The 27545-nt window shown below is 43.9% G+C and overlaps 3 protein-coding genes and 1 non-coding gene across 6 annotated transcripts in view; 3 read left to right on the top strand and 1 right to left on the bottom strand.

The window, feature by feature from the left end:
• Positions 1-3803: 3803 nt before the first annotated feature.
• Positions 3804-7404, top strand: LOC142185295 (uncharacterized). The gene is made up of 2 exons (XM_075260633.1): positions 3804-3918; positions 5876-7404. Exon 2 carries the CDS (start codon positions 5887-5889, stop codon positions 7402-7404), a length of 1518 nt encoding a protein of 505 aa, XP_075116734.1. The 5' UTR covers positions 3804-3918; positions 5876-5886.
• A 4642-nt stretch (positions 7405-12046) lies between these two features.
• MAGEA1 (MAGE family member A1) lies at positions 12047-25115 on the top strand. 2 transcript variants are annotated; one of them, XM_075260052.1, is made up of 11 exons: positions 12047-12100; positions 13141-13208; positions 13759-13866; positions 14172-14235; positions 16381-16460; positions 16543-16637; positions 17023-17102; positions 23176-23218; positions 23306-23368; positions 24275-24389; positions 24967-25115. In XM_075260052.1, the coding sequence occupies exons 2-11, from the start codon at positions 13152-13154 to the stop codon at positions 25093-25095; spliced, it is 834 nt and encodes a 277-aa protein (XP_075116153.1). In that variant the 5' UTR covers positions 12047-12100; positions 13141-13151; the 3' UTR covers positions 25096-25115. The 2 variants fall into 2 exon arrangements, with proteins under 2 accessions (XP_075116153.1, XP_075116152.1); XM_075260051.1 differs by lacking the exon at positions 12047-12100 and having other exon boundaries at positions 13134-13208.
• LOC142185801 (small nucleolar RNA SNORA11) lies at positions 13341-13472 on the top strand. Its single transcript, XR_012711973.1, has one exon. It is a non-coding gene; the product is annotated as a small nucleolar RNA SNORA11 (small nucleolar RNA).
• PFKFB1 (6-phosphofructo-2-kinase/fructose-2,6-biphosphatase 1) overlaps positions 25104-27545 on the bottom strand; it is a 36367-nt gene continuing 33925 nt past the window's right edge. For both annotated transcript variants that reach the window (XM_075260048.1, XM_075260047.1), the window contains exons 13-14: positions 27167-27231; positions 25104-26545 (exon numbers count right to left, since the gene is read on the bottom strand). In XM_075260048.1, coding sequence (XP_075116149.1) covers positions 26486-26545; positions 27167-27231 — 125 coding nt within the window. In that variant the 3' untranslated portion in view covers positions 25104-26485. The remainder of the gene's footprint in view (positions 26546-27166; positions 27232-27545) is intronic.

The raw sequence follows: 27545 nt of genomic DNA on the forward strand, positions 1-27545 counted from the left end.
GTACATCTCATCCAGACTACTCAGGTGGGTGAGATGAGAAAACTCCAGGAATGTTTGTTCTCAGCAGATAACTATTGTCTGCTGAGCATTTTGGTAAATGCTCAATATTGGGCTGGATTTTTAGGAATGACAGGTAGGTTGGTAGTGGGACCTGTCATTCCACCCCCCTCCAGTCCACACTTTGGGGATGTTCCAGCAGCGATTCAGCTGCAGAGGGTCTCCTCGTCAAGGAGGCTTAAGAAGCTAGCTCCAGCAGCAACACTTTGACAGTGCTTGGCTGGAGAGTGAAAGAGAGAGGTCATATTTTTGGAGCTGTGTCCTGAATGATTCTACTTGCTTTTTGGATTTCTGTTATTCTAGGTGAGGTAACCTATTCTTATGTTTAGTTAGAGCCTAGCCGGGCAGGGATTTATTTTTGTATTGTTTCCTTTTGTTGCTGCACTACCTTTTTGAGTGAAATTAAACTCTACCTTTGTTTTGGACTAAAAGAAACTGGACTTGTGTGTCTATGCCACCCCACCTAGCAACCCCAGACCCTGACAATGTGTATTAAGGTAGATTGAAAGTTACAGAATTCCTGCTATAAGAATCCATGTAGACAGACAGGCAAGGCATGCTGGGAGTTGTAGTTTTGCTACTGGTTAAAGTCAAGTGATGTAAGGTAAGGTATGATGCATCCGTGCTCTGTGAGTGAGAACCAGATTACTGTGCATGCATTTTATACTATTGTTTATTAAAGGGGAGCTGTCTATGATGAAGGTGAACATGAGGGATCAGCATAAAGCTGGGTTTACATTTTGTTGTTTATCTTCTTTCATAGATCTATCAGGAGGACTCCCAATTAGAGATGAGCGAGTACTGTTGGGATCAGCCGAACTGAACAGCACGCTCCATAGAAATGAATGGATGCACCTGGTACTTCCGCTTTGACGGCGGCCGGCCGCTTAACCCCCCCGCGTGCCAGCTACGTCCATTCATTTCTATGCGAGCGTGCTGTTCGGATCGGCTGATCCGAACAGTACTCGCTCATCTCTACTCCCAATGTACACCTCTAACGATAGGCTGCAAAGTATCCCAGTGTATAGGCATCCAGTGGGATACATTCCCTGTGCTGCAACTCTCACCAAGAGAGATGTTAAAGTTCATGTTTGGGAGTATCTTGTCACTGTCTCTATGATTCATGTCCATCAACCATAGGTTAATACAGACTCCATTTAACGGATATGTTTTTTATACTGGACCTTGCAGGATGGAATGGCGTAGTCTACTACGCTATCTGGTTCTGTCTGTCTAGCAGTATCCTGACAGATACCTACCAGATGGCGGCCAACAGGACAGACTATTTATTTATATAAACCTCTGTCTGGCAATAGTTGTCTATGCAACGCAGATTCAGCATCAAAATCAGCGCCAAAAAACTCTGTGTCAATGGACCCTTAACGTATGCCAAAAACGAGATGTGAATGGGCCCTAAGGCTAGGTTCACATTACATTTTTGCATCCTGTTGGACAGTTTCTTTTTTCTGAAGAGATCCAGACTGACTGCCTGTGTCCAGTGTTGGAGGAGGAATATTAGATCAGATGAGTTAATACACAAAAGGCCGATTGGCATGACAGATTCTTTCTCCTCTCTCTGTATATCATATACATGTACTGTTTTGCAGTGTGATTGTTGCAGACATGGCGCTCATGAATGGAGGGATCTGTCTATTGTCACCTCACTGTCCGTGCTGACATTGTGAGACATGGAGAGGGTTTTTTTGTACTATCAACTCGGGGCGTAACAATAAGCCCGGTTAAAGCTTACCTTAGCTTACCAAAAAGATGCCTGAACATTTTACATGCACAATCTGTAATGTCTTGTGTCTACAGTCATGTAATCCTAAAAAATGTTCTGGTGGATAGAATGCATTTTCTGTGGTCCTTGAGGCCAAAATATGCTTGGCTCTTAAAGGGGTAGGATAGGCCGTCAGAATTAGATCTATGGGTCAGTGCTGATTCTCCTGTTCTGATGGAGTGGTGAGCTGACCATCTGTGCTGTCACTCCATTGATTCTCTATAGAAGCATTAGAGATAGTCAAGCACAGCACTCTCATAGACAGTGAATTGAGGGGTGGGAACCATGCTCAGCCTGTCACTCCATCAGGACAGGAGCCCCAACAGTCAGACCCCACTGATCATGATGTTATCCCCTAATCTAATGATAGGCGAAACCTTCATAACGTGGTAAAACCCCTTTAAGGAATTAAATAGGTTGTTCTGGGAAGAGTTGCCATAAGGCTGGAATCACACATGCAGTTTCTTGGGCTAAAGCCAGAAGAAAAGTATAGGAAGGAAAGACAAAATACTTCTCCCTTCTGTTGTCTGGTTAATAGACTTCATACATTACCGGAGGCCATGTGCTAAAGTAAGCTTTTCTTCATTTCTTTACTTGGTGGAGACATTGATCTATAGAGCGCTACCTGCCAAACGGGAAGACTTATTTGCATGTTATACCGATATGTAAGAAATGGGTGAGCTTTTGTTTTTCTCATGGCTGTGTATCATCTGATTTCCCCCCACGTCCCAACCCATACTCAACTGATTTGGAGAAGGGAGAAAGCCACTTGCCAATACATCTTCCAAGATGGCGCCGCATGAGTGGCAGCCTTGATACAGAGCTCCAAGCTGAGAGCGACCTTTATCTTTCCTTTTTCACTCTTTTTGTCTGTATCTTCAAGAATCCTCTACTCAAGCAACCTAGCACTATGAATTAGCAACTATAATTGAAAGGAAGAACCTGCAGACTAATTTCTTTGCATCTATTGTTTGAGTTTTGGAAGATACCTGCTCAACTGGAAATTCCTGTGCCTTAATCCCCCCCCCCAAGTTAAGGAAGCCTGGCAAGAGACCAGCACCCTGTCTACCTGGATGACTTCAGACTTCTTTGGGTGGATAGAACAACAGTACGAAGAAAGGAGGAGTGCTTGCGATGAAGGATTGAGTAATTTTTGGAACATTTTTTACAATAGTGCTGATGCAAGATATCGAACTATCAGCTGTGAGCAGGAGATCTTATTACCTACCAAAGGAATGATCACATGTTATTGTGATAGCTGCATATGTCCCCCACCTCTGCAAAAGGCTGATTCTGCCTGATATATCTACATGCTGTGCCCCCCTCCTCTTGTCCTCCAACCACAGTCGGGCTGTATTAGCAACATCACTTCGAACACAGATTTAAACGATCCTACAGTTTGTCTTCTGTTTCTTTCTTCATAGTTGCTATGACTTGTATCTTTCTATCTGCCATGAGCTTGTATGTGTTTCTCTCTTGCTATATACTATTGTACATGTTGCTGTATCACACTGAATTTCCCCATTGTGAGGCTATTAAAGGATTCTTATCTTATCTGGGCATCTCCATTTACAGGATTGGACATGTTGATATCCAGCTGCCCTGTTTTTGTTTTGTGACTATAGTAGCATGTACAACATTTTTCTAGTGAGTAAAAGGAGCGTTTTCTTGAGGAGGTTTCCACGTTAAGGTTTTATGATGCAGTTTTTGAAGTCAAACTAGATGTGGATCATAAAGTGTGAGAACATATAGAGAACATTTGCTACAACTCCTCTGTTTTTTCAATTCACTTCTAATTTCGGCTTAAAAAACTGCATGCAAAAACCTGAGTGTGGAAACACAGACTAATTGTAGTGCACATTGTCCTCTCCTACTAGATCAGCTGTTATTCCAGTAGGAACCAATGTTGTGAGCTGTGTTCCCTGTTCTGTATAATAACACAGCCGTACCACTTCCTGTGAGCTCATGAGTGCTGTGTTTAGTGGCCAGAGGAGGAAGGGATGTGACTGCGGAGGAGCTGGGGATGAGGCTGGGGGCTAGTGGCTACATGTATTAAGGTGGCCCGGCTGCAGCTGTCAGAGGTAATATACAGTCCAGCACTGACGGGTTGCTATGTTGTTGTGGTTACCAAGGGAACATATGTTCAGCTGAATATGGGATTACTGTCACCTATAGACTGACCGTTCTTACTGTGTTGTACTATACTTGAAAGGAGTCAAATAATAGATTGCATAATATGCATTGTATTACAATGGGGGCTAGAAGGTACTACTTATTTATATGCATCCCTATATCAAGTCTGCCGAGACTGTATACAGGCGAGAAACATGTATATAAACACATCCTGCTGAGCCGTGATTCTCAGAGGCTTTATATAGGGAAGTTTGTGAACACTTAGCCGAGTTTTATCAATACTGAATAAGTTCTGAGTTTATAAGACTCCTAGATTTTGCATATGATTTAAAGCGATGTCCAGCGGGGTAAATAATTTTATATACTAATATATATATATATATACACATATATATATATGACTGTTCACATTTGTGTCAGTTTGGAGACTCCAGCGCAGTGTCCACTTTGTATTGATGGGGGACTTCTTCCTCTGCCAGTGTTAGGGTGCGTTCACATGATGTAACGTGGAGCGCAATCTGGCACGTATACACGTGTCAGCAGATTGCGCACTCAAAATGCTCCCATTCATTTCAATGGGAGTTAGGAGCGTATACGCCGCGTTATTTTGCAGCCGCAAAATCACGGGCGCCAAATAACGCGGCATATACTCTCCTAACTCCCATTAAAATGAATGGGAGCATTTTGCGCGTGTAATCTGCCTGCACGTGTATACGTGCCAGATCACGCGCAACGTTACATCGTGTGAATGCACCCTAAGTTTAAAAACGGACACCTGACAGAGTCCATTATAGTCAAAGGAGTCCATCAGACTATGAATAATTGCTTTTTTTTGCAGTCCACCCCTCCGCTGTTTTCCGTGCCATGACCACATCATGGAAGAACTGTGCTTGGCTGGCATTGTTACATGTTTAAAGGGATTCTACCATTAAAAAACTATTTTTTCTAGGTAACACGTTGGAATAGCCTTTAGAAAGGCTATTCATCTCCTACCTTTGGAAGTGCTCTCCACCGCGCCGTTCGTTCGAAATACCGGTTTGTACCGGTATGCTAATTAGTTCTCTCGCAGCGATGGGGCCTGCGCAGTACACTCTGTTCAGCGAAGACTTTGAGGAACATACTGCGCATGCGCAAAATTGTGGTGTCGGCACTATGGCTGCGGGCAGTACGTTCATCAAAGTTCGCCGAACAGAGCGTACTGCGCAGGCATCCGACATCAAGCTGAAGAAGGAAGGGGAGGATACAGAAGAACATAGAGGCGGCGTTGCAGTCGGTTTTCGAGCAGCAATGGGGACGCACCCATCGCATCTCCTGCGCTGGGGGACACCCCCATCGCTGCGAGAGAACTAATAAACATACCGGTACAAACCTGTATTTCGAACGAACGGCGCGGCGGAGATCACTTCCAAAGGTAGGAGACGAATAGCCTTTCTAAAGGCTATTCCGACGTGTTACCTAGAAAAAATAGTTTCTTAATCCCTTTAAGGGCATTGCATGTGACCTAGATTTTTGTGGCCACAGATAACTAGGGATACATAACAAGAAATGGCTGAATAGTATTTGTCATTTAACCAGCGCAGACATTTTAAGTTATTTAGAGCTTATTTATATGTGTTGGTTCCATTGCAGTTTTTTGTGACATTTTTTCACTAAAAATCACAGCAAAAGTGACTCGCAGCTTTGCAAAACCACAAGAGAACCAGCCAGTGTAAGTTCACCCTAAAAGGTGAAATTTTCATGTGTAACTATTGCTTTGGTTGTGTCACCCGAAACTGAATGTCATAGACCCTGGTCCGACCAAACTTCTTTCTATTGTATTATTATAATGATTTAGCATTTTAATATTTTCTGTATTTTTCAGTCTTTTATACTGTTATTATGTATTACAATTTTGTCTTTTTATAGTGGCCCACAAGATGATGGAGGGGCTTACGTCCTGTCTGAGTGACATGCTTGACAGCGTGAAGGCGGCACAAGCCAAACTGGACAACAGCCCCTTTTCCATGGGGGAATTTTTGAAAAAAGTGGGTGTCTCAAGTAACCAGCCAACCATAATAATGGGACGCAAGCAATACAAGTGTGATCTGTGTGATCGTTGCTTTTCTGATGCTTCTAACCTGAGGCGCCATAAAAACATCCACACAGGCCTGAGGCCTTATGTGTGTGACATATGCGGCAGTAGCTTTCGTCAAAAATCCCAGCTTGAACGCCACCGTCTGGTACACACAGGCGAGCGACCATATCGTTGTGCCTTTTGCACTAAAGGATTTAGGGACTCTACTGAGCTGAGGGTTCACTTTCGGGTGCACACGGGTGAAAGGCCTTACAGCTGTCCCATCTGCCAAAAGAGCTTTTCTCGCATCTGTTATATGAGGAGACATAAGGAAAAGCACACGAAAACTCAGCCAGTAATAATACAGAAACCTGAACATTGTCATGGAGTTCCACCTGCCAAGGAGAATGAGGAGATTCCTCAAGAATTCCAGTGTTCTTTCTGTAGTAAATCATTTGTGACAAAGATAGAACTTGACACTCATCGTCCTGTTCATCTAAAGATTGGACCGACGGGGCAGAAACTTTACGAGTGTGTCGAATGTAAGAAGTGTTTCAACAATTCCTCTAATTTGAGGAAGCATACGGTCATACATACAGGCAAGAAACCCTTCACCTGCAACATCTGCAATCAGTCCTTCCGACAAGCCACCCACCTTCAGCGCCACTACCTGGTCCATACAGGGGAGAGACCCTTCAAATGTTCTATATGCCAGAAAGGATTCCGCGATACCAGTGACTTGTTAAAGCATCAGCGCGTTCACATGGGTGAAAAGCCTTATCAACGTCCCATCTGGCATAAGACCAAAATACAAAGACAGAGTCTTCTGGATCAAGGGCACAGTCCAGAGGCCAGTCCTTTGTCTCCTCCCCAGTCCATGTCTACTGTGAATAAAGACTGCCATGGTGTGAAGATGAAAGATGAATTTTCACTAGACAAAAATCACTGGAAAGATGATAAAGACGATGACCCCGTAGAGGCTAAGCACATCAAAGACAAACTAAAATGCAGTCTATGCAGCAAGTATTTCACGAGGATTTCGAGCCTGCATCGCCACTACTTAATGCATACAGGCTATCGGCCTTTCGCTTGTCACATCTGCAGCAAGACTTTTCAGCAGCTCACTCACCTGGACCGACACAAGCAGATCCACTCCAGAGAGCAACATTATCACTGCACTACCTGCAAGAAAGCGTTTCGGGACTCCAATGATCTCTTGCATCACCAGCAGGTCCATATGAGGGATCAGCCAGTTAGGCTTCCCAAAAATAATGGGCCTTGTCCTCAGATGCCTTATGTAAGGTCCCCTCAGACAAGACATGGACAGGAGGCCGGTGAAGATGTCGATGATGGCAACTCGATAGAAGTGGTGTTGGTCTAACTCAGGGGTAGGGAACGTACGGCTCTCCAGCTGTTGCAAAACTACAACTCCCAGCATGCATACTGGCTCTGCTGTTCTGGGAACTTCTATGGAAGTGAATGGAGCATGCTGGGAGTTGTAGTTTCACAGCAGCTGGAGAGCCAAAGGTTCCCTACCCCTGCTCTAACTGGTGTAATAACCACCTAAAATTTACACTGGAAAAAAAATGTCAAATATTTTTGTGTGACAAATTGAGCAGATAGTAAAGTCACATATAAGTCCTTATATTGGGGGGGGGGGCTTTATTTCCACAACCCAATCTAATGGAGCTGCATCTCCCCTCATTTTCATTGCTGTACATTAGAGTTTGGACCTATTTGTTAAAGGGGACCAGATATCAGATTAATGGTATGTCCAGATGGAAGAATTTGAGATGGTTCACCACCACAAAATTCTCTCCAAAAACTGACCCTGTGGAAGCTAATGGCCTTGTGTGGGATTGTAGGCATGGTTAGCCTCATATACACTGTGGCTAACAAGACGTGAGCCTTATGCCGTTTCTGCTTTCAAAACCTCAACTAGATTGAGCAGGACATGCTGACCATGGGAAGCAGATTGGGGCTGGTTTTAAGGTGATGATTTCTCTCCAGATTTCTCCATCTGAACATACCCGTATGGTGGTTGAACCATGAGCAGCGTAAAATTCTGACAGGGTCTCTCCCATGGTAGATCTAGGCCTTTTCTGGAACACTGCAGTATTTCATAGTAAAATGTAGTTTTCTTTCACAGGGGACCATCGGGATAATGTCTGTGGTTCCGGCAGCATAAACCCATTGAAGGTTGTCCGAGCAACTAGCCCACCAACATGATCTTCTTTCTTTAGGTGTTTAAGTTAAGTGTCTTAAAGTGGAAATTTCTATTCTTTAATACCAATGTAGATGGTTCTAATTTGGTTGAAAGGAATATTTCCATGTTGCAAGTATATGGCCTATCTACAAGACAAGTCATAAATGACCCCTGTTAATGGCCACTAAGAAAGGAGAGATGGGCACACTTGTACAGCTCTCTCTATTCATGTGTATGGGAGTTCTGAAAGAGTAGCCAAGGCTGCCTTCTTCCACAGCCATGAATGTAGAGAGCCGTGTATGGGCATCCTCAGTGACTGGAAAACAGGGGCCAGAGGTGGAACCTGCAGCTATAGCACATTTCTAGCATGTCCTGTACCGTGCTGGTCACGTCAAGATTTGGAAGACAATGGGGAGGAAGATTTCATTAAACTAAGCACATCAGTTTGGTGCCATAGACGTGGTGCATACCATAGCTGTTTTTGTCTACAAATTTTGCTGCATTTTTTGAGCCAAACCCAAGAGTGGTTACAAAAGGAATGGGACACATATAGGAAGTTCTTACAGTTCTACCTTCTGCTTCAATCCACACCTGACTTTGGCTCAGAAAACCGCAGCAAAATCTGCAAAAACAAAAAAAACAGCATTTCTGCAACGTGGGACTTCAACCTAAAGGTGCATTGTTGTTACAGACTCTTTCATAGTCGATAAGTGTTTTTAATGACAAAACCCCTTTAAAGACCCCACCCCCCCTTGCACTATTTCAGTGGAGTACCCATTTGTTTGCACTGGGGCCAGACTCATGGTATTGACTTCTTTGATTTGAGCTTTACACAAAAATGTTTATAATGTCAAATATTACATTTAACTTCCTCAATAGTCCTCATGAAATTCAGAATTTAGATCAATCTCTAGACCTTAGTGCTTGCCAAAATCTCAATCCTATATAAATGTCTTTATCTTATGGTTTACCAATGGATAGTTTTTTTACCGTTCTGTTGCTCTCTCGTTTCTGTACTTAGAATAAAGCAGACCAGGGACCAAGCTTGCTGCATCTAACTGGAGACATCTCCTTAAATCTGCCGTAAACGTAGGTTCAGATTATTATTGCTGCAGACATGAAATGTACATCCTAAGAGAATAATAAAAATCTCAATGAGTAGCCATGAGCCATACATGCTGGAGTCACTGAGGGTTGTGTTTTGTTTTTTTTTCTGTTTAAATTTTATGATATTCTGGATTCTCACACTTTTAGATTTAGTTTTTAGATTGGTCATATGAATGTAGCTTGTAGGGTTTGTTTCAAAGGACATGAGTTAACTGTTCGATTGCCCCAGTGATTCTCCTCAAGAGGATGAGAGAACAAAAGTCCCCCTAATGCCTCCTTGTGAATGATGTGCTAGTGTAATCTCAGGCAGCTCCATAGAATGAAGGGAGCGCCAGTTATGCAAGCCCACTGACTCTCCATTCACAAGGAGGCTTTAGGCCAGGGCCCCAGACTGGCAACGCTGCAATTTGCGAAAAATCGCGGCATTGTACGGTGCAGGCAAAGTGGATGGGATTCATGCAAATCCCATCCCCACTTTGCAGAAAAGATCGCAGCACGGACACGCTGCGATTTGCAAAGCTGTTGCGGCTTTGCAAATCGCAGCATGTCAATTATATCTACGGAAACACCAGTGGCTTTCCCGTAGATATAATGTTAAGAGAAAGTCTGCAGAGGAAAACTACTTTCTCTTAAAAGCGCTGCGGAAAGAACCGCAATGCAACCGTGGGGCCTTAGTTGGTTTTTCAGTCCCCTTATCACTGGGGAACCTGGCAGTCGAGCCCCCAGCAATCGGACACTTATCTTCTGTCCCATGCATATGGGATAAGTGTCAACAACAACACAACCCCACTAAGGCCATCAGTCTGAAAATGGCCAGAAATAGGACATGACTTTTTTTTTTTTTTTGATGGTCCCTTAGAGGACCTTTCACCTCCTGGAGCACATGCGGTTTTATATACCGCTAGAAAGCCGACAGTGTGCTGAATTCCACGCACTATCGTCTTTCCCGTTCTGTGCCTCCGGTAAAGAGTCAGGAGGGCGTTTCTGACAGCCAGGAACGCCCTTCCTCACGGCAGTGTCTATAGCACTGTACTGTGAGAGGGGGAGTGTTCCGTACCTCCCAGTGATGACGCTGAGCGATGAGGAACACCCGCCCCCCCACAGTACTCGTCTATGAATGAGTACGATCAGGAGGGGAGGGAGGCGTTCCTCAGTGCTCTCATAGTACAGCGCAATAGGCGCTACTGTGAGGAGGGGCGTTTCTGACTGACTGTCATAAACACCCTTTTACGGTACCAGCACCGATAGCTCTTCACAGAACGTGAAAGCCAATAAGCGCTCTGTCTGCTTTCTAGCGGTGTATTACACTGCATGTGCCCCAGGTGTTGAAAGGTCCACTTTGAAATAAATTGCCAAAAAAATTATGTTGTGAATAGCCCCAGTCACATTTTGAATTTAATGCAACCATGTGACGGCTGTTAACATCACTTGTGTGAACAAGGCTTTAGTCTAATGTGGATTTCAGGAATGTTTACAATTTTGACCAAGTCTTAGGCCCCCGCAGACGGATGTGGGTTGTCCGTTTTTCCACCGCCCCATTCATTCAATGAATAGGAGCTGCAGAAGTATAGATGCAAACCCAGACAGAAGTCGGACCTGTCCTGAGTTTTGCAGCTCAGACTATCAGCGCACACTCTCATCTGTGTAAGGGTGCATTCACACTACCGATATGGTGACTGATTCTGAACGTTAAAACACGTTCAGAATCAGCGCATATAAAGCAGATCCCATTCATTTCAATGGGAGCCGGCATACGAGCGCTTCCCATTGAAATTAATGGGCTGTTTTTTACTCTACGAGCACTCCCATTGAAGTGAATGGGAAGCGCTCGCGTGTACGGCTCAGACTGAGCCGAGGGCCGGGCCCCTTCACACGGCGAGCCGTACACGTGAGCGCTTCCCATTCACTTCAATGGGAGCGCTCATAGAGAAAAAAAGCAGCCCATTCATTTCAATGGAGAGCGCTCATATGCCGACTCCCATTGAAATGAATGGGATCTGCTTTATACGCGCTGATTCTGAACGTGTTTTAACGTTTAGAATCAGTCACCGTATCCGTAGTGTGAATGCACCCTTATACACAGTCATGTGCATGGGCCAATAGAAATGAATAGGTCAGTGTGCTATCTGGGAAATACTGGACTGACCCATGGTCTTAGGACTGGAAATCGCTATCATCTCATCTGTGCACGCTGCCTTTCCATTCCTTGCCTACTGCACTGTGTGAACGCGCCCTTAGGATTATTACGCTATGGCGATTTTGGCCACGACACGTCACACAGAGAAGGATTTCCATATGGCGCTGCCTTCCTCTCATGTAATAAAAGTGAATACGGTCACATTACAGCATACTGCTTGGGAAACTGCGACATGGCGGACACAGAACATCCATCAGGGCCGGATTGCTGGAGAATGTGACATGTCCACCCTGCGACCTTGTAACCTCATTCGCTGTCCCTGCTGTGCTCATGTGACATGTGCTGTGGCCTTCCAGTGAGCACAGCTATAACAGCAGACAATGCACATTCTGGATATTACATTCCCATTTGGCTGTATTGCTATAGTGGAACTACAACTCCCAGGATCCCCCGCACCACTACAAGCTGCCAGGGCAGGCATCCACCACTGAGGTACATAACCAGCCAATCAGCTGCTTCCCTCTTCCCGCCCGGTTGGATCGTCACGTGACGTCATGAGGAAGGGGCGGGGCCTGACTGTTATGGTGCCGGGGCTGTAGTCCGTGTGTGTGAGTCCGGCAGGAGCAGGTAACGGTGCTGTGGGGTGGGCAGATAACAATGTATGCTTGGACCGTATGGTCGGCCTAATGTGGCACTACAGGTCCCAGCAGGCTCATAGTGCTGCAGGCTGGCAGGGCATGATGGGACTTGTAGTTCTCTGCACCTTTCAGACTAGCCAGGCTCCTGGAGATGCTGTAGCTCAAAGGGAAACTGGAGTAGTTGTTCCTAGCAACTGTTGTGTTGTTGGGGTAAACTGCTGTGATTGGTTGTTAATGGTGGGTGGGTGTGTAGCAGCCGCTTATCTCCTAATAGGTGTTAGTGGTGGACTTGGGGAAGATGGCGCCGCCCTGATCTAGAGGGGGGATCGGTGAGGGTAAAGTGCAGCGTGTCACAATGGCAACTAATCAGATCACTGTGAATATCATAAAGGAGGGCTACAAGTTGGTTGATATGGCCGCCACATCACTATTATGCTGCACCAGTGTTAAAGGGATTGTACTATAAACAAGATTTAAAGGGGTGGTCTGTATGAATGATGTATGGCAGGTATCAGGGTTCTGGAATGGAGTTGTGTAAATCAGGTGTGCGGTGGATCCAGCAGATGGCGCTGCCCTGACTTCAGGAGTGTTAGCTGTGCGGTCTGGTGGGCTCCTCCGCCTGTCCATCACAGGTAACACACCCGAGCCTCGGCACTTTCAGGTGTTGTACTGGTGAAATAGAGGCTGACTATACGTATACCCTAACTATTCCATACATATACCCTATTGTATAACTATACCCTAACCTGCATGGTGTCATGTGGACACAGCAGGTGATGCCTCATACTAACAGCGCCACCCACTGGATCCGCAGCCTACCAGCAAACACCTGATCCTACCCAATCTGTTCTGGCATCTACCATCAGGGAGAACTAGACCATGGAATTGCTTTTATACTTGTGCTAGGTTCACATGAGCATCGCTTTTTCATTGTTTGGGTTCATTGAGGGACCTGGAAAATGGAAAGATGGACCGATAAGTGCAAATAAATTGTTAATAATCTGTTTTAAGTGAATGTCCGCGTTACAGGTCCGGCAGCCATGGCACAGAGGAGGAGAGGGCGGCCTTGTCTTTCTCAGAACACATCTCGCCTTCAGGTATGATTATGGAATTGTCATGCGTCCATCTTCTCTGTCCCCCTGTCAGATAAGCGGCATCAGAAGTGTCATTCTCTTTCTGATGTGTAGATATAGCCCCCATTTACTATATAACACCCCCCCCCCCCCTGTCTGGTGTGCTCAGAGCAGCCTTTGGTGAGACCCTTCCTTGGCTGTTTATACCGCACCATAGAGCAATCCACTGCATCTACCATAAAGAGACATGAGCTCTGTGTCCTCCTTGGTATAGGTTGCAGTACATGTTCTGTTCCGTTTTGTCTCCATGTGACCTGTCTTTCTCTATTCAAGCTTGCTCTTCTGCATTGCCCAGTGACCCCATTATTCTTACATAACACGGAGGTTTATCACAATCCCTTTGGAATAACTCTAGTAATGATAGATCTGCTAAGTGTTGGCTCTGTGCGGGTTTATCACAGGGATTGATCCCATAATGGATGAGCACGTCTGCTATTAGGACTGGTGTATGAGTACTATGCGGGGTGTTATGGAAGTGTTCTGTCTCTTATTAAGCTCCGCTTGTTTTATGTAGGGTGGAGATGTGGATATGGAGGATGATGTTACATTCACTCAGACACAGACGCTGACACAGGCACAGAGGAATTTAGAGAAGCACTCTCCTGAGCAAGTGAACCTGAAGGTACGTGTGTCCATCAGCTAACGCTATACTATATTAGGTGTAGTGTGTCCATCAGCTAAAGCTGTACTATATTAGGTGTAGATATTGCCTATTCTTTAACGGGGTTGTCTCAAGAATATATCTCATGTTTCCATAAGATAAGATAGTAGACAAGTGCCTGACTTTGAGGATCCCCCACAAGTCACAAGAGCAGTATCCCATGTCCCCTGGTGTCCCAAATCACCTTAACAGGTTCCCTTTAAGTTTTAATCTTGGTTCAACCCCTTTAACACTCTGTACAGTAAGTATACATTGTGTCCTTGCAGGTTGGGGAGCTGGTTCAGTACCTGCTGATCAGGGACCGGAAGAAACTGCCTATTAAGCGAGCAGGTAGGTCTATGTCAAGTATCCGAAGATGAGCTTGAGAAAGATTCCAATTTATCAAAGGAGTTGCAGGCTCTTGTAGAAAGTCATTCAGTTTTCTAGTATATTGGTCATTTGCAAGACATTTGGTTTCATTCAGTAAATGAAGACACTGCTGTAAGCTACAAGGTGAATACAGTGGTGTCTAGGCAATGCTCTGTGAGCGTAATGGCCTATTTCACTTAGATTGTAGGGAAAATGAACATAAAATATGTCATTCATACATTTCTTGTAGCTGTGTACACACAGCAATTTATAGGGCTAGGTTCACACCTACTCTGTTAGTGGTTTCCAGCCCAGAATCTGCTTAAAAAAGGCAGAGAAGTCCTGCAAGTACGACAACCCATTATAGTCTACCCAGACCGGCTTTCTAAGCAGAGTGGGTTTCTGGTCTTCACGTCCCTGAGCAAATGCAGGTGTGGCCCTAGCTTAAGTGTGAATTGACCCCTAGAGAGTTTGTATTGTTCTTCCAATATTGGTAAATTCTTATTTTTATATTTTCTCCCCACCTCTGACAGTTTTAGTTTCTCCTTTTGTGGCCATATTTAAAGAGGACCTTTCACCTCCTGGGCACATGTGGTTTTATATACCGCTAAAAAGCAGACAGTGCGCTGAATTCAACACACTTTTGGCTTTCACGTTCTGTGCCCCCGGTGAAGAGCTATCGGTGCCTGTACCGTAGCTCTTCACTGTCAGAAGGGTGTTTCTTACAGCCAGTCAGGAACGCCCTTCCTCACAGCAGCGCCCGTAGCACTATACTGTGAGAGCGGTGAGGAACACACCTCCAGTACTTGTCTATGGACGAGTACTGTGACGAGAAGAAGGGGGCGTTCCTCTCACAGTACAGCGCTATGGGCTGAATTCAGCGCACTGTCTGCTTTCTAGCGGTACATAAACCACATGTTTCCCAGAAGGTGAAAGGTCCTCTTTAAACAATTACTTTTAGTGGACATGGGATCTCTATTAGAGATGAGCGAGTACTGTTCGGATCAGCCGATCCGAACAGCACGCTTGCATAGAAATGAATGGACGTAGCCGGCACGCGGGGGTTAAGCGGCTGGCCACCGTCAAAGCGGAAGTACCAGGTGCATCCATTCATTTCTATGGAGCGTGCTATTCGGATCGGCTGATCCGAACAGTACTCGCTAATCTCTATTTAATCACATGGACAGCACAGAAAATCTGCTAATTTTTCGGATTAACTTTCTTAGTCAAGTTATCCAGTGCAGCCATCTGTAGCATAAGGGCATGGTCATGGACTAGGTATTGCAGTGTATTGAGATAGTCAGGACCTATAAGTACCTGGGCGTGCTCCTCAATAATAAACTAGACTGGGCTGATCACCTGGAGGCGCTGCACAGAAAGGGCCACAGCAGACTCTACCTGCTCAGGAGGCTGAGGGCCTTCGGAGTCCGGGGGACACTTCTTAGGGCCTTCTTCAACTCTGTGGTTGCCTCAGCCATCTTTTTCGGTGTGGCCTGCTGGGGAAGCAGTATATCAACCAGGGACAGAAATAGACTTGACAGGCTGATCAGGAGGGCCAGCTCTGTCCTGGGGAGCCCCTTGGACCCAGTACAGGTGGTGGGTGACAGAAGGATACTGTCTGTGGTGACCTCCATGCGGGAGAACAAATTCCACCCCATGTATGGGACCCTGATGGGACTTGGCAGCACTGTAAGCGACCGTCTGCTTCACCCCAAGTGTGAGAAGGAGCGCTATCGCAGGTCCTTCCTTCCAACCGCGACCAGGCTGTATAATCTACATCAGACCAAACGAAGAGCTCTCCGCACAGAGAACTAATGATTATGAGGATGACCATGAGGTCTTCCTCTTTCTCTTCTGTTTTCCTTAGCTGCCATGGACTCCTAGTATATCTTCTCTTCTCAGCTTATCTGTGTCTACGTCTGTAACATATTACTCTGTATTATCCTGTATCTGTATTACTATGCTGCTGTAACACGCTGAAATTTCCCCAAGGTGGGACTATTAAAGGATTATCTTATCTTATCTTATCTTAAGTAATTGATCAATTGCATGTTCTGGTTCCTAAGGGAAAACTTCAAATACATATTTTTAATCTTCTATTTCTATATTATCTACTTTATTATACAGATATTGTAAAAAATGTGGTAAAAGAATACAAAGACGTTTACCTTGAAATTCTTCACCGTGCCAAGAAGGCGTTGCTAGATGTAAGCGATTCTCCTATAAATTTGGTATCAATATTGATCAGAGCTTTTATGTATAAATTTTTTTTTTTTTTTTTTCTTGCAGGTTTTTGGTTTTCAGCTGGAGGAAATTGACACAAAGAACCACATTTATATTCTGATAAATAAACTGGACCGCGTGGACGGAGATGGGATAAAAGCGTAAGGGCTTTTCATTGCACAAGTAGAAAGCTGTGAAGTGGGCTGGATTTTCTTAAAGGGCTAGTTCCTTTAGGGTCAATGCACACTGAGTATTTGGGCGTGGATTCTGACACGGAATCCGCATCAGAATCCACACGGAAAAAAGCCTCCCATCGACTTCAATGGGAGTTTTTTTTTTTTTCCGCTCTGATTCTGACGTGGATTCCGTGTCAGAATCTGCGCCCAAATACTCAGTGTGCAATGACCCTTAGGCTGAGTTCACATTGCATAAATGTAGTGGAAACACATTGTGGGGAGAGTGGAAAAAGCTACGCTGATTGATAGGCTGGAACGATTAGGGGGGAAAGCAAGTGACTTGACACAACAATTGCCTTCTAATTTTCAGGGACGACAACACAGCAAAACTGGGTTTGCTTACAGTAATCCTGAGCCTTATTTTCATGAAAGGGAACACGGCCAAAGAGGGTAAGTGTCTTTCACCTGACCACACCACTCTAGTTTTCAGTATTAATAGGGTTAAACAGCTCCTTATAGCTTACATGTACCTGATGAGGGTTTACATTCAGAAATGCTGTAATACAGCAGTGGGTGCTTGTGTATGCAACTGAAATAAACGGACTTGCTTCAAATTTTAAAACTGAAAGATAAAAATCTATAATATTCATATGGGAACTGACTTTAATGCTAAATGGATGATAGTGTGGATTTTCTGTATTAACATTTACATGAAAAATCTGCATGTAATCCTGATCATGTGCATGATCCCTTATTTAGTCTACATACACACAATCTATGTGAAGATTGTAATGTGGAAAGTCTACACTGTAATCCATTAGCATTAAAGTCAATGAGAAATTCTATTTCTCACTAGCCTGATGCAGGTGACTTTTTTTTTTTTTTTTTTTTGTTTAAAATCTGGATTGGGGGGATTTTCTTTAACCGCTTTGTGATGGCTGACTGTGAATAAATGTCCTCATGGCATGGGCTCTGTGCCATGGGGATGTTTATAAACTGAGCCTCTTAAGATGGGGATTGGGTCTCCCCAAGAGTCCGGAGCTCCGTGGACCCAGCTCTAATAGCTGTTGGGGTCCACGGAGACCTGATCAGGACCTGATAGATTCAGGTCCCGATCATGTAGCGACCAAGTCAGGGAAAGTTTGTTGCAGTAACAAACTTTCCCTGACATGAGATGTCGCCCGCAGGAAGATGATCCTGTGGGCGGCATCAGGAGCAGGTGTTAGCTATATGTTATAGCTAACACCCTGCTCTATATTCTCCGCTCGGAGCGGCGCGCTGATTGGGAGTTTAACCCCTTCAGTTCCATGATCAAACATGATCATGAAACTGAAGTGGTTCCGCGGCATTATCAGCACCCGCGGCGAGATCGGGGGGTGCCGATATGTAATACATGCAGTCTTGGGTCTGGCCAGTGACCCCAGGCTGCCTGAGCCCCCCGTTACCTAGTTGATCCTGCCGGGTACTGAGGAAGTTAAGCGATGCTTCTGCATCGCTTGACTTCCTGTTACAGACTGGAGATACGTGCAACCTGTGTCTCCAGCCTGTAACATTGATTCAGCAGTGAAATCATTGCTGAATCAAGTGTCCTAAAAGGGACACATAAAAATACATTAAATAAAAAAAAAAAGTGAAAAATAGTGTTTGAAAAAAAAATGATTAAAGTTATAAAGCCCCCAAAATTCCCTTTTTTCTATAGAAAATGAATTACATAAAAAAAAAAAAACATAAAAAAAATAATAAAAACAATGCATATTTGGTATCATTGCGTCCGTAACAATCTGTACAATAGAACAGAAACAATATTTAATGTACACGGTGAACGTGGGGGGAAGGGGGGTAGGTAGAGGAAAAAACCCACTGGAAGTAGTGAGTTGTTGTTTTGTTTTTTTTTTTTGTTTTGTTTTTTCGCCATCTCGCCTAAGAATATATGCTATAACAAGTGATCAATTGTGATTCATTTTATTTTTTTAAAATCCAGCAAAAAAAACAACAGTTAATAAAATGTATTCAATAAGTTGTAGGCACCCAAAAATGGTGTCATTACAAAACGCATCTCATCCCACAAACAATAAGCCCTTATATGGCCATGTCACCAGAATAATAAAGAAAATCTAGCATTTAGCAATGTGAAGACAAAAAACCCCCCAAAATTGTCAAATTATTAGAACACAACTGGCTGCGTCAGGAGGGGAATATATAAGCTGTGTGAGCGGATATCAGGGGACACCCCAGATTTACAGCTTATGAGGGAAAAGATACCAGAAGTGACCCCCAGAGTGACTCCCCCAATCATAGGAGCTACTGGGACATAGTAAGGAATTTGGTGTCCCCAATGTTCTCCACACAGCTTATATATTCACTCTTCGCCATCTGCTGTGCAGTCACGTCCGGGATACTAATACTCACTACACCCCCTGATAAATTCTTTGAGGGGTGCAGTTTTCAAAATGGGGTCACTACTTTGGGGAATCTACTTTTCTGGTACCTTACAGGCTCTACAAACATGACATGGCGTCCAGATACCAAACATCTGAATCTGTACTCCAAAAGCTGCATTGCGCTCCTTCCCTTCTGCGCCCTGCTGTGCGCCCAAACTGCCACATGTATGACACTGGTGTACCCGGGATAATATACGTAATGTCATATGTGGGTATAAACTGATATTAGGGCACAGCCGGACACAGAAGGGAAGAAGGGTTATTTGGCTTTTTGGACGCCGTGACACTTTTGCAGAGCTGAAACGCCAGTAAAGTGGAATTCCCTGATATGAGACCTTATTTTGGAAACTACACCCCTGAAGGATTTATCCAGGGGTACAGAGAACATTTTTAACCCCCAAGTGTTGCTATAACTTATCCATAAATGAATACGAAGCTGATTGTGAGAGGTGAATGACAATTTTTCCAGGAACCCGTCATTTCAGTGCCTAATATTTTGTGCCCGCCTTGTATCAGAGATGAACGCTCTAAAAGCTGTTGTGCCCGGGATACCCGCTTACCAGTTTTTGGAGTGTGTATCTCTGCTGACATAAGTTGGGCACAACATATGGAACACTGAAATGGCGAATCTCTGGAAAAATCTCACTTAAAACTTCATTATCAGCTGCGATTTCATTTCTGGAAACTAAATAAATGCAACATTCAAGGGTTAAGAACGCTCGCTACGCCACTAGATAAAACCCATCAGTGGGCTAGTGTTCAAAATGGGGTGACATGTCTGCGGATTCCAATTTATTGGCAATTCGTGAGCTTTGCAAAAGTGGCCTTGTGTCCTAAAACCAAACTGTGCTCCAAAAAACAAAATAGCGCTCCTTCCCTTCTGTGCCCAAACAGCTATGTCTACCCACATGTGGCATTACGTACATTATCTGGGGTACACTAGTGTCATACATGTGGGCATACAGTGCCATTTGGGTACACAGCAGGGCGCAGATGTGAAAGAGCAATATGTGCTTTTGGAGTGCCCCTACAAAATGGGGTCACTTCTTGGGGAATTCCAGTTTACTGTCACCTCCAGGGCTCTACAAAAACAACATGGTGCCCAGAAAGTCCCTCTAAATCTGTACCCCCAAAAGCTAAAAAACGCAGTGCTCCTTCCCTTCTGAGCCCTGCTGTGTGCCCAAGCAGCAGTTTACACCCACATATATAATTTTTTTGCCCCTCAGGATGGCCCCTTAATAGCTTTAGGAGTGCAGGTCTCTGACAACACAAAGTGGGTGCAACGTACTGGGCACCAATATGGCAGATTTCTTTAAAAATTTCAATTTTCATTTTGTACGTTAATTTTTTGGAAGCATTTTTAGGCTCGGAATGATAATACCCCTTGATACATTCCTTGATGGGTGTAGTTTTTAAAATGGGGTCACTTTTGAGGGGTTTCCATTGTATTGATACTTTAGGGGCACAGCAAATGAGACATGGCACCTGAAAACTATTCCAGCAACATCTGCCCTCCAAAATCCCAAGAAGTGCTCCTTCTTTTCTGGACCCTACAGTGTGCCCATACATCATTTAATATTCTCACATGGGACAGTTTCATGTTTGGGGGAAATTGCTTGATAGAATTTAGAATGCGTTTTCTCCTTTAACCCGTTGTGAATGTGTAAGTTCTAGGGCTAAATGAATAAATTAGTGAAAAAAAATTGAAATTGTAAATTTGACCTCTATTTTGTTTTAATTGCTGTGAACTGCTGAAAGCGTTAAGAAACTTCCTAAATGCAGTTATGAATTCTTCCAGGAGTGAAGTTTTTAGAATGGGGTGATTTCTGGGGGTTTCTATTAGAGAGGCCTTTCAAGATGTGTGTTGGAAATATTCTTAAAAATTTGGAAAATTACTGCTTGACTTGTAAGCCTTATAACATCTGAAAAAATGAAAGGGCAATTAAAGTTTGATGCCAATATAAAGCAGAGATATGGTAAATTAAAGGGGTTGTCCCATCACAAGGATCCTATCTATACTGCTGGTTAATGTGGATGTAAGACTTTTCCTAAATACATTGCTTCAGCAAAGCTGCTTTGTTTGTCCACTATCTTACTTTATTCAATTCATTGTGGCCACAGCCCTGACCTAGCTGCTCCTGAGTCAAATGATGTATCTGCTGCTCTCAGGGGGGAGGGAGGAGGGGCTAAGTGCAGGGAGTGAGCCTGTGTATCTAGCTAATCCTGTGTCTACACCATGTGACCTAGGTCCTGCTCTCAGATAGAGGAGAGGAGCTGCTTTCATTTCTTCTGTTCTCCCAGTTATCAGGCTAGCTAACTCATTTGTGTTCATGATGGCAGAGAAAGGCAGTCTCTGTATGTAACACAGAATGGAGTTGCTGCTGCCTGTACTTCATAGTCCAGTATGGGTGGGCGGAGCTACATGTGAATTTGGGGGTGGAGCTAAACGGCAGGTTGCATGTGAAACCCCGCCCACCAAATGATGCAAGAAACCAGGAAGAAAGAAGATTTTACAGCAGTAAAGACTGATGAGTATGTTAGGTGGGAATACCCCTTTAAATGTATGAAGTAATTTGGGTAGTATGACATTCTACATGAAAGGCATGCAGATTCATAGTTTGAAAATTGCATTTCTTTCAAAATTTTCACCAAATTTCCAAAAAGTATTGACCAAAATGTACCACTGACACGAAGTACAATGTGTCACAAAAAATACTCAGAATCACCATGATAAGTTAATGCATCTCAAAGTTATTGCCACCTAAAGTGATACCTCAGATTTGAAAAATGAGGCCTGGTAATCTACATACTTTTAGGCTTGGTCTTGAAGGGGTTAACATCTGCAAAAAAAAAAAAAAACAAACATTTATGATCCACACCAGTTGGTGCAGACTTTGGACTGGACTATATATATATATATATATATATATATATATATATATAATACACACACACACGGTGGGGCAAAAGGTTTGAACCGGTTTGAAAGGGATATAAAACAACTTACAGAAATTATGTTTATATTGCTTAATTCAGTTCAGAATCTAGTTTTTTTACATTATTTTAAAGATGATATCAGGAAGATGGCGGCCGTCAGCAGCAATACACTCTTGAAGGCGAATTCTGAAGTTTTCAACAGCTCTTCTGCACATTTGGATGGGTATTTCTGTAACTTCCTTCCTGATTCTGTCCTTAAGTTCTTCCAGGGTATGTGGACGATTAATAACCTTTTCCTTTAGGTACCCCCAAAGGAAAAAGTCACAAATGCTCAAATCTGGTGAGCGCGCAGGCCACTCCACATCACCCCTCACAGAGATGAGGCGCTGGGGGAACATTTGCCTCAATCGCGCCATTGAAATTCTAGATGTGCTAGGACATTGGAAAAAAAACTGGTTTAACAGCAACTCCTTCGGCAATTGGAAGACCCAGAACAGTAAGAACACCTCAAAATGTCATCCTGGGAAGAAATGCTATTGAAGTGTCTCCCAACAGGACGGGGCTACATCCCACACTGCTAGGATTTCAATGGCGAGATTGAGGCAAATGTTCCCCCAGCGCCTCGTCTCTGTGAGGGGTGATGTGGAGTGGCCTACGCGCTCACCAGATTTGAGCATTTGTGACTTTTTCCTTGGGGGGGGGGGGGTACCTAAAGGAAAAGGTTATTAAAAATCGTCCACATACCCTGGAAGAACATAAGGACAGAATCAGGGAGGAAGTTACGGCAATACCCATCCAAATGTGCAGAAGAGCTGTTGAAAACTTCAGAATTCGCCTTCAAGAGTGTATCCCTGCTAACGGCCGCCATCTTCCTGATATCATCTTTAAAACTTAATGTAAAAAAACTAGATTCTGAACTGAATTAAGCAATATAAACATAATTTCTGTAAGTTGAGTTGTTTTATATCCCTTTAAAACTGGTTTATACCTTTTGCCCCACCCTGTATATTACACACACACGTCCTGATAATGTACTCAAGCGGTTGGTCTTTTACTTTTAGCTACAACTTTTGTCCAGCTCAGATTGACTCTAACCAAGTAATGTGAACAGAGACTTGAGCTGATGTATATCTGGTTCTTTACAGCGGTCATCTGGGAGACCCTGCGACGTCTGCGCATTGATCCCGGGTATGTTCAGGGATGTAGTATGGAGGGTGACAATTGATAATGACTCTGGTTAACTTTACTCCTCAACTCACTTAAAATTTTCTTTAGGGAACGACATGAAGACTTTGGAGATGTGAAGAAACTTGTTACGGATGAATTTGTAAAGCAAAAGTAAGTGCGAGGCTGAACCGTAATACTGTGTCGTGGTGTGTTCAGAGCAGCCTGTGCAGAGCTCCTCGCTGTTTACACCACACCACAGAGCAAGTGCAGTATCTCCATGTTTATCAGCTCTCTGGTAAATGGTGAAGAATAACTGCAGACATTGTCAACTGGTGATAACGTATACTAAGGATTAGAGATGAGCGAGTACTGTTCGGATCAGCCGATCCGAACAGCACGCTCGCATAGAAATGAATGGATGTAGCCGGTACGCAGGGGGTTAAGCGGCTGGCCACCGTCAAAGCGGAAGTACCAGGTGCATCCATTCATTTCTATGGAGCGTGCTGTTCGGATCGGCTGATCCGAACAGTACTCGCTCATCTCTACTAAGGATATATACACACACACACTCTAGTTTGCTCTTTGAGACTCAGTCGAAACTACTGTGTATTCTCATTGACTGTCTAGAGGAGGCAGAACACTTCATTAAATGTCGTTTTTGTTTTTTTTTTTCCTAACCATTCTGGAGCAGCACTGTAGTCCAGAATTACTATTGTGGTTTCCATTAGACACAGGCAAAAACATGGCACATCTAGTTTGGGCTAAAATGTATTGCTAGATGGGTGTGGATTTCCAGAAAAGGGGTGTGGCTTAACTGCCAACTTCTAGGTGGTATAAATGTAGACTACACAGGCTACAGGTCAGCCACAGTAATAAATCCAATGTATTTTCAGACTAATAAAAAGTCTGGAGTAATGTTTCTACTAGAAATGTATGGGAAATACCCAAAAACTTGTGGTACTTGCACAGTGAAGCCAAGGTGTATGGCGGTCTCGGTTACTGCAGGATCTGGCTGTGACATGGGTGTCCTGCATCGTGTACAAGAGGAGTTAATGGAAGAAATGTCTGTCTTTGCAGATACCTAGAATATACTAAGATCCCCCATACTGATCCTCTAGAGTATGAATTCCGCTGGGGGCCGAGAGCTTTTAAAGAGACATCCAAAATGAAAATCCTGGAGTTTGTTTCAAAGGTAAGGGGTCCTGCTATATGATGGACCACATCTTCTACTGATGGTTGTAATAACCCTCCCCCAACAATGAGGGATCACCAAGAGGAGTTCTGCAATGTTACTTTTTATCCTCATTATTTTCATGGTCCCTGCTTCACCGTGAAAACCATGAGGATATGGAAATAAAAGTATATATGAGACTTCAGGCAAATCTCCATAGTTTGCATACTAGAACCATCCCCAACAATACAAGGTCTTTCTCTCTAGATATTAAGTGTTGACCCTGCAGGCAGTAGCATCTTGCTTTCTGTATGTTCCTTGTACTTGCTGCTTCAGCAGTCATAGTCCTCAGATATAACGTCTACACAAATGACATGTGACTGCACAATGCCTACTATAAAGATGCCACCATCTTGAGAGGACAGATTGTCCTGTGACAAGTCTAGTTTTACCCTGTCTATGGCCTGAGCATAGATTTGACTGCTTTAGGTTCAACTGCAATACCAGAAATAACCCATGGACCAGAGTGGCAGTGTCTTGGGGACTTTCTACAACACCCAAACCTCTTAATTTGTGGTTTCCTCACTTTTTTTTGTAGATCCAGCAAAAGGAACCAAAGTCTTGGATAACACAGTTCAAAGATGCACAAGATCTCCCCAGGTCACAAGTGCCCGCGGCCTCACAGTCCACAAGACACAGAGCATCCCTGCCCCCACAAAATAAATGACACACAGCTTAGTTTATGGGGCGTTTATTAAAACAAAGTTGCAGTTGTCTCTTTGCCAGCAGAGGGCGCTTCATTCCATAGACAGCGCATTCACATCTGTCAGATGTATCTTTTATAATGTTAAATCTGTTTTAAGATGTTATATAATAAAACTTTGTTCTAAATCACTTTATATACCTTTGTCCTAATGGTCTCTGTATATCACACCCCATGTTTCTGGCTGGTAAGTATGGCTGCTTTGTGCGATAGCCTCTACAAAAGGAGGTGACTAGATGTGTCACAAGGACACTAACATCAGTGCTTGTACTCCAGATACCAGAGGTTAAAGTAAAAGTCAATAAAAATTAAGGATCAGAGAGGAAGCCACATAAAAACTAAGGAGTATAAAAAAGATCACAGCGAGGCACGTTACATTCTTGGCGTGAATGGTTTTGGCTTGGCATGTTCACCACATACTAGTCCTTACTGATTCCTGTATTGTGGCTGCCAGTGCCGGTCTGACTGCTGTCTAATGATCTCAGTTGGCATACACTTCTATGATGCCCTCCGTTCCAGTCATTAGACGCAGTGTGCCTGGTACATAAAGGATTACCTCGCATTCACACACCTGTGACACTATGCCCATATGTGCCATATTTACCCGTGTCTCTGCATCCCAGCAATTTACTGCCTTACTGTGCCATAGAGGTTATAGTACATTGCTGGGAGGCAAGGAATCGTAGATAACTATAATGCGAGGAGTCCATCTCCAGGCATGAAGATCAGGTTGGTGAATCCAGTCACACACAGTTTCACAGCTGAAACTCAATCGTGTGAATGCAACCTTAGGCTGGTGTAGCAAACTGCTGAAGCTATAAGATGGGTACATGACGTTCAATTCACACAGTTTGGGAAATCTAGACCGCACTCAACCAGAATTGTCACATGAAAGTAGACTTGGGCCTTATTCACACATCTGCACATGACCCTGTTTATTTTTGGGACATGTTTGTAGTTAATTTGTTCAGGTTTTTCTACAGACTGTTGCTCTATGAATAGTGAACAGATGTCTGCATACACCCATTAAAGTAAAAGCCTGCGCATACTGTCAGTGACACTTCTTGGATGTAGGAATAGGGCCTTAGGCCAAACTCCGCTATGTGAAACTGGCCTGTGTTTCTATACAAACCGACCTTGGTCTGCCCTAAACTGAGATGGCTTGTATCCTCATACAGTCGGTCATTAGTGACCGCTGCAATGTGACAACATAATAAGGGTTACACCACAACAAATATCCTAAAATAAGTCTTCGAGCTTTGTAGCTGACTTCCCTAAGTTTTCAGCTTCCTATTTGACAAATTAAAAAATACACATTAAAAAATAAAACTTCCGCCTGCTTCATTATTGCAGATTAAAAGTGTTCTGGGACGGTGTCCAGCGCTTCCTCGGGATCACGAGACACTGCTACATTCTGCAAGAAAGAGAAAGTGACAGCCATTAGTAAGAGCGGAGGAGGATAGTCAGGTCTGGCAGAGAAGAGTATATGGGACTGCTGCCGGCCTACAAGTCACCCTGTTATAATGAAATCGATGATGACTACATTAAGAATAAACCTTTATTCTCGCCTATCGGCTGTATATCCCTGGCTTCATTGAAGAACAGCACCAGTGCTGGGAGTACCGGACAGGAGCCCAATGAGTCACATGCATAACCCCATAAGAGTCAAATTCACAGAAGTTTAGCAGGGTCTGCAAATCATTCTCCTATGTACAGCCAACTTTAGCCCTGAAAAGAAGCAAATATGTCCTCCACAGTGGTCAGCTGTAATCTGTGGGCACACAGGAGCAAGTTCTCCATTTCCTTGCAGCCCCACCTCTGGGGAAAATGAAGTATTACAGTGCTCCCTAAAATCTCCAGTCTGCCAGCAGTGCATGGAGAGGTCAGATACCCAAGTGTCTCTTTGTATCTCTTCTCTGCTAATAGGTCTCAATTGACACAGCCCCTCATGAAATCCTTAATGTATTATTTGAAAATGGATTTTGGGCTCCGCACCACCCCTTTAATAGGTCCAGCCTTTGCTTGTTCTACTCACCGATGGCTTTTCCCTATGGGTATTTACTGCTTCAACATTCAGGTAAATGGACTCTACTTTACATCCTATAGGAAGAGACGATACGTTAGTCTTTACTGTCATATACGCTTTTTCTAGATCGAACATTATCACAAAAAACTCCCAAGATGGTGTCACCACGTGCAGTTCTTTATTGTAAGATTCCACTGTTAAAGGGGTTGCTGGTCTGTAAAGCAAAGAGCCTAAAGCACCTCATGTCTCACCGCACCACCTTACTTTCAGGCTCCCTGCTAACCAGTGTGTAATACGGGGCTGCTGCTGGTCACAATCTACCCATGTGACATCTCCATTATACATATGCTGCCCATTATCGCCATTATGACCCAACGGAACACACTCA

The sequence above is a fragment of the Leptodactylus fuscus genome, chromosome 11 (genome assembly GCF_031893055.1).
Source record: "Leptodactylus fuscus isolate aLepFus1 chromosome 11, aLepFus1.hap2, whole genome shotgun sequence".
Classification (NCBI taxonomy): domain Eukaryota; kingdom Metazoa; phylum Chordata; class Amphibia; order Anura; family Leptodactylidae; genus Leptodactylus; species Leptodactylus fuscus.